The 7,540-nt window shown below is 41.1% G+C and overlaps 1 protein-coding gene across 1 annotated transcript; it reads left to right on the top strand.

Moving 5' to 3' along the window:
* Positions 1–111: 111 nt before the first annotated feature.
* LOC111157265 (C1GALT1 specific chaperone 1) lies at positions 112–4,950 on the top strand. The gene is made up of 2 exons (XM_022518545.1): positions 112–331; positions 2,382–4,950. The coding sequence occupies exon 2, from the start codon at positions 2,387–2,389 to the stop codon at positions 3,341–3,343; it is 957 nt and encodes a 318-aa protein (XP_022374253.1). The 5' UTR covers positions 112–331; positions 2,382–2,386; the 3' UTR covers positions 3,344–4,950.
* The last annotated feature ends 2,590 nt before the right edge of the window (positions 4,951–7,540 follow it).

Here is a 7,540-nt window from a genome sequence, read left to right as displayed (position 1 = left end):
GTACAGGCAAGCGTACGGGTCACGCCGGCAAGACGCGCTGCTCTGAACTCAGCAGGAGGCGGGGAATAAGGGAGCGCGGCGTGCGTACGGGCCCTTCCGACGTCGGCACCGGCAGGCGGCTTCGCCAGGCGGCGGGTTCGTTTGCCCCGCCTCGCTCCCGTGCGGTCGCGGCGTTCACTTCCGGGCCCTCCCCGCCTTTAGTGAAACCATCGAGAGGACACCCCCTGCATCTAGAGCAGCCCGACCGGCAGCGTAACCGGGTGGCGCGCGAACGTGAGAGGAAAGCCGTGCGCAGCTGCGCTTTCCCGCCCCTGAGCCGTTCTAGACGCCGGTGAGTGCTGGGGCATCCGCCAGCATCCTGTGCGGACCCGGGAGCAGCCCGACCCCGCCCCTCTCCTGGGGGAAGGCCTGGGCTCTGGCCGGGTCCCATCATGCACCACGCGGGGTACCCGGGCAGGTGCAGTGGGTGCGGTAGTTAATGGAGGAGAGTGAGTCGCTTGCGTGGGGGTGCTGCCTTGGCCCCTCGGTGGGTTTTGAGGTGACCACGTCCTCCCTCTCATTTTTGTTCTCCATTTCGTCCTCCCTTTTCCATACTCCACCCAACTATCTTCATCTTCTGAAAAGTTGCCATCGCAGAAACCACTCTGGTAGTTTTTGCCTCATTGGTGCCCTTGTGCAATTTTAAGTTTCCCTCTCCTCCGCACCAAGTATCCTATCACGTACATCTCCAGTGTTACATTTTTTTGCCCCCCCGCGATGGAAAAAAAATCTACTCCGAGTAATTTGTGCATGTGATCCATGAGTACTATTCCCCGCCAGGAAGAATTCTGAATGCTATTCTCAAGCTAAGAGACACGTGTGAGTTATCGTATATGGGCCAGAAATAATCAAAGTCCTATATAAATTACTTTTAGAGTTCATCTTATAGTTCTGATATTAAGCAGAGCCTGTTTTCTATCAGTTCTCTTTTCCTTCGTTAGAGCTGTTTCTTGACCAAGTTCTGAGTGACACAGGAAAACCATCCTACCTCTTTGCCCACCCCCACCCTCATTCAGGAATTATTCTGCCAAGCCATTCCCCACCTTGACCTTCTAATAGAAGTCAAAGTCCATTTCCTCTAGAAGAAAACCAAGGGGTGGTTTCCTTATAGCATGATGATAAGACGGGTGTGAAATGTCAATTATGGTTACTAATCCCACACTTTTTTCATTCATAAGAAAACAAGGTTATTCCGTAACTCATCTACTAAATTTCCAACAATATGAGTGGAAGCACTCTTTAGATCATTATTCTGTAATAGGAAAAGCATTACACTGATGTGAGGAGATCTGATTTCTGGTTCAGTTCTACCACTGACTGTGTGACTTTGGGTCACTTACTTAACCTCTGTGGACCCTCTCTTTGCCTGTCCCGTAAAATGGGAGAAGTGATATTAGGTAACTTCTAAGGCTTCTTTCAACTTTAAGAGGCAAAGGGGAAAATCTAAGGAGCTCAGTAGACCATTCCTTGTGGAGATAGGAGATTGGGAAATCTCAACAGTTGTATTTAAGGTTGGCTTTTCTTTTAATTTCTAATTGAAATAAAAGTGTAGACCTTTCCCTTTTTACTTCCCCAAAGAATAAGAAAATGCCTTTGGAGGAAATAAAAATGTTCATTAGTGGTTCCCCAGATATGCCTATATTGAGTCAGTTCTCATCCAAATAATTTAACTATTTTCATTATGGGCTTTTATTACATAAGTTGGCTGGGATACTGTATTGGAAGCCCTTTAGTCTTAGGAACGAAAAGAGTAATATGAACATGTATCAGTCTCAAGAAATTTGCTGTAGATGTGCTCAAACACCTAAGGACAGCAGCCATCAGCTAAATAAAGCACTATGTTAAGAACAGAAATGCCAGCACAGATACCATTGGTGATTTGCTAATTGTAGGTGGTTTTAGCTGTTCAATTTAAGGTTTTCATGTAAAGTCCATTTACATCTACAGAAGTATTTAAATAGTGCAAGCTTGTGAAATGAAATTCCTTCAAAGAGAATGATGGACTGACAACCTCTTTAACATTGATTTCTAGGGTTAATGTTTTGATTTAGTACTCAGTTAATCCCCATAGAATAAGTGCAAAAATGGCCTCACAGAAAATTCTAGTGCACAGAGGTGTTGTTGTAAAGTTCCAGTTTATACAGAACAGTGGTCAGATACCATTGGAAGCTAAAGATTCTTAGACCTCTTAGTATTGGCACTCTGTGCAACTAACTTGATTTCAAACTTAGGAACTTTTTTTATGTTAAGAGCAAAATGTAAGTGTATAAGGTATACCAATCAAATTGCTAGACTAATCCTTTTCTATTAAGTATCCTAAGGATCTTTTTCTTTTTTTATAGGAAAAATGCTTTCTGAAAGCAGTTCATTTTTGAAGGGTGTGATGCTTGGAAGCATTTTCTGTGCCTTGATCACTATGCTAGGACACATTAGGATTGGTCATGGAGATAGAATGCACCAGCATAAGCATCATCACCTACAAGCGCCTAATAAAGAAGATATCTTGAAAATTTCAGAGGATGAACGCATGGAGCTCAGTAAGAGCTTTCGGGTATACTGTATCATCCTTGTAAAACCCAAAGATGTGAGTCTTTGGGCTGCAGTGAGAGAGACTTGGACCAAACACTGTGACAAAGCAGAGTTCTTCAGTTCTGAAAATGTTAAAGTGTTTGAGTCAATTAACATGGAAACAGATGACATGTGGCTAATGATGAGAAAAGCTTACAAATATGCCTTTGATAAATACAGAGACCAATACAACTGGTTCTTTCTTGCACGCCCCACTATGTTTGCTATTATTGAAAACTTAAAATATTTTTTGTTAAAAAAGGATCCATTACAACCTTTCTATCTAGGTCACACTATAAAATCTGGAGACCTTGAATATGTGAGTGTTGAAGGAGGCATCGTCTTAAGTATAGAATCAATAAAAAGGCTTAACAGCCTCCTCAGTATCCCTGAAAAGTGTCCTGAACAGGGAGGGATGATTTGGAAGATATCTGAAGATAAGCAGCTAGCAGTCTGCCTGAAATACGCTGGAGTGTTTGCAGAAAATGCAGAAGATTCGGAAGGAAAGGATGTATTTAATACGAAATCCGTTGGGCTTTTTATTAAAGAGGCAATGACTAATCACCCCAACCTTGTTGTAGAAGGATGCTGTTCAGATATGGCTGTTACTTTTAATGGACTGACCCCTAATCAGATGCATGTGATGATGTATGGGGTATACCGTCTTAGGGCATTTGGGCATATTTTCCACGATGCGTTGGTTTTCTTACCTCCAAATGGTTCTGACAATGACTGAGAAGGGAAAAAAGAGCATGTATATGATCACCGTATAGGACAGGTATTGTCACTGTTTGTAGTTACAACTACATATCCAACATAACAGCATGTTTCTTTTTTTTAGTTTGGTGATACTGGTTTAATTGAACATTGAAGTTTAGTGGTGCATTTTGAAAGAGGGTGGGGTTTTTTTTTCCTTAAAACACATGAAAATTTCAAACATATTGGAAAGAAATGTTTTAAGGCTAATTTTGCAAATAAAAGGTATATTTATAAATATTATATTTATGTGATAAATCCTAAATTATGAATCTGTGGCACATATTTTTGCTGATCGGTTAAAAAATTTAACATGTCTTTTTAGCTTTCTAAGATATGCAAGTACAGTCTCTAGTTGTGAATTTGTGATTAAAGTAAAACTTGGAGCTATGTGTTTCCATTACTTGTAATGCTGTTACATGTTCTAAGCCTCTGCAAGTGCTCATGGATTTGCTTTCTCGAAATACACAACCAAGCAACAAAGGAAATTCGTTCCCAAAACTAATGTTGACATGAAAGTTGAATTCTGTCCCTGAGAGAAAAAGTGAAAATTACCTATAAAGGTTAATCATTTTCCCAGGAGCTAATTTTAGTGGCATTCCTCAGCATACACAAGTTGTCTGACACTCTACTTCTTTGTGCAGACACTGAAATTGAAGTGGTCACTATGAAGAATCTATATCCGTTGAAATTTCTTTACTTTGCTGGGCAAATGAGTTCTGTGGAACTTGTTTTAAAACTTGTTTTAATGGTCTGGCAGTTTGACTTACCTGAGTGGCATCTGGTCTTTGTTTACCTGTTCAAAATCTGAGATTTTCCCCGTATTCATAGTTGCATCATATCCAGTGGTTTCAGGTGCGGAGGCCCCAACCTCACCATTCATCTTGGACCATACCCTTTGCCTAATTTCAGTGGCTACCCAGAAAGCTTTATCTAGGGATGAATACAATAGCTCTTGGGCGTATAAATGTACGAAATATCCACTGCTCAATTGTCCTAGAATTGGGACTGTACATGCTATATTAAGTAAAATCCATAAGCCCCCCCACAGGGTGTGAGACCATGACATATTAGAGATCAATGCTTCCTGAAACTGGCCTCATGATGTTAATGGTCTCCCACAGCTTTTACAAACCAGGAAGAGAATTTCCTCAAGAGGGCCTCAGGCTTCAAATTATCGATCATCAGTGCATGAAGTGCTTTTTAAAAATTGTCTCTGATTTTCCTTATTGGGGCTTTTGGTTAAAATGAAGTGTTATTAATTTTAAAAAATAATAAAACTTTTTATCAAGCACTCTATTATATGGTCTCAGATGCAACTAATAAAGATCAAGTCATGTTCAGTGTAAGTAAAATGATAAACAGCATCTCCCTGAATGTGACACCCAACTTATAAGTGTCACCTTGCCCCAACAACAATATATTTTAAAGAATTATGCATTTATCACTTTCAATTGCATTAGTGTATCGAGATATAATTGTAATAAATATATCAGAATACATTCCATTGTTTGAGTTCCTGGTGGGTGGTAAGGTAACAATTGCTTTTTAAACCAAATTGGTGCTCCTCAGGGGTGCCTGGCTGGCTCAGTTGGTAGAACATGTAACTCTTGATCTTGGACTTGTGAGTTTGAGCCTATATTGGGTGTAGAGATTACTTAAGGTTTTTTTTGGGGGGGGTTTTGTTTTTTTAAGGGGCATCTCTGTGGCTAAGTTGGTTAAGCACCTGCTTCAGCTCACGTCATGATCTCAGGGTCCTGGGATCTAGCCCTCTGTCAGGGTCCCCGCTGAGCCCGGAGTCTGCTTTGTTCCTCTCCCACTGCTTTCCCCCACTCATGCTCTCTCTCAAATAAAATCTTTTTAAACAATTATATTAAACCAAATTGATGTTCTTGGTTGTATTTTTTTTTAAGATTTTATTTATTTGACAGAGATCACAAGTAGGCAGAGAGGCAGGCAGAGAGAGAGGAGGAAGCAGGCTCCCCACTGAGCAGAGAGCCCGACGCGAGGCTCCATCCCAGGACCCTGGGATCATGACCTGAGCCGAAGGCAGAGGCTTTAACCCACTGAGCCACCCAGGCGCCCCTCTTGGTTGTATTTTTATACACAAGTATTCCTTTATGAAATGTTACTTGTCTTAACATGCTCTCTCTTTAAATTTATTTGTACCCAGTCTTGTAGATAAAATCTGATTCAGTAATACAGAAAACAGTACTACTGGGGTCATGGTTATAGATTTGATCATTGTGCATTCAGTAGCCAAAAACTGTAACCCTAACGTTACCTGTTACTGGGGAAAGAATTGCAAAGAGTGGAGGTTAATGGAAATTAATCATGGTTGTGAATGTATTTTACAAATGGCTAGTGACTACCACATTGGACAGCACAGGCCTAACCAGTTCCAGAAGTGTGAGATCCACTGGATGAGATGTGAAAGAGAAAGTTTAGGGGTGCCTAGGTCGCTCAGTTAAGCGGCTGCCTTTGGCTCACATCATGATCTCAGGGTCCTGGAATTGAGCTCCAGGCCAGGCTCCGTGCTCAGGGGGAGTCTGCTTCTCCTCCTGCCTCCCTCCCACCACAGCTTGTACTCTATCTTTCTCTCAAATAAATAAAATCGGGTTTTTTTTTAAGGTTTCTTTTAAAAGTTATTTTCCGGGGTATCTTGAATGCAGTGGAAACTACAACCTGCCTTTTTCACAGGCCTAGGCCATCTCCTTGTGTGAATTTAATCACTAGATCTCCTTTCTCCAAATTAAAACATTGGGTTTGGGGGAAAATATAGATTAGACCCCTTGGCTTTTTGGGTTTTATGTAGCTAAAAGGTTGCTTATGTATCCAATCTGAATTATAATGCCCAGGTTTTTCTGTAATGCATTTAAACCCATCTACTGAGCTTTCTTAAAGCAGGCCACACCAGATTAGGAAAGTTACTGAAAGCACAGAGTCTAGTGATGATGTACCACTAATTTCCCCTCATTTGTTAAGAATATTGTGTTCCTTTTACTGCCAGCTGACTTGGAATGATGAAGGTCTGAGTGGTTATGTGAAGAGCATTGTGTTTGTAGAAGTTCAGTGCTTTTTTGGCATACAAAGAAATTCAGAAATGTTTGCCAACCTCCCCACAAAGGAGTCCTTTGAAGTTTCATTAAAAAATAATCAGTTGGGGCGCCTGGGTGGCTCAGTGGGTTAAGCCGCTGCCTTCGGCTCAGGTCATGATCTCAGGGTCCTGGGATCGAGTCCCGCATCGGGCTCTCTGCTCAGCGGGAAGCCTGCTTCCTCCTCTCTCTCTCTCTCTGCCTGCCTCTCCGTCTACTTGTGATCTCTCTCTGTCAAATAAATAAATAAAATCTTTAAAAAATAATAATAATCAGTCAATAATTCTAGTATCAGAGAAAAAATATTTAAAAGACAATGGGGGAAATTACTTGTTTGGAAGGTATGAAATGATGGTATGTATCTGGGGTCTCTACCATAATTTTTTTTTTAAAAGATGAATCTACTAGGGCTCCTGGCTGGCTCAGTGGGAGGAGCATGAGACTTGATCTTGGGGTCGTTGTGTTTGAGCCCCATGTTGGGTGTGGAGATTACTTAAATTTTTTTAAAAAGACAAATCCAACTTTATTCGTATGGCACCTGTATACTGTAAATATTCCTTGAGTAAATTAATTATCTGTGAGCTCAACACTAGGCCTGGTATTTTGTGGGAAGCAAACTCCTAGAATTCACACAGGGAGTCAAACAATCACTTCATGTAAGCTCTGCATGAGCAATGAAACAAGCTATCGTTTATTATTGGAATATGTTGGTCCTTTTGCCTTAAAAGTCCTCAATTTGATAAATGCTACATATTTTAATCCACATAATTCTCATTTCCTTTGTTGTTTTCACTGATTCCATGCAAGAACGGCCACATTTGATGAAGCTATTGCTTTGGCAATTCGGCCAAAGCCTTAACAGGAAGAGCAAGACCTAAAAATAAGACTCAGATTTTCACTGGATGCATGGATGGATGGGAGTGATGGAATAAGAAAGTCCTTAATGGGATGGGCTTGCATTTTTTAAGAAATGGAATGCTTTGATCTAGTGAGTGATTAAGAGACACTCACATAGGTACTTGGGAGTGTTGAATAAATGGGGATGTTCTAATAGTCAAAACACCAGCCCCATGTGATCTGAA

Source organism: Enhydra lutris, unplaced genomic scaffold, assembly GCF_002288905.1.
Source record: "Enhydra lutris kenyoni isolate GAN:26980312 unplaced genomic scaffold, ASM228890v2 scaffoldscaffold53, whole genome shotgun sequence".
NCBI lineage: Eukaryota > Metazoa > Chordata > Mammalia > Carnivora > Mustelidae > Enhydra > Enhydra lutris.
This window is presented reverse-complemented; position numbering and strand designations above follow the sequence as displayed.

Coding starts and splice junctions, on each gene's coding strand:
- LOC111157265 (XM_022518545.1), top strand. CDS start 2,387: ATGCTTTCTGAAAGCAGTTCATTTTTGAAGGGTGTGATGCTTGGAAGC.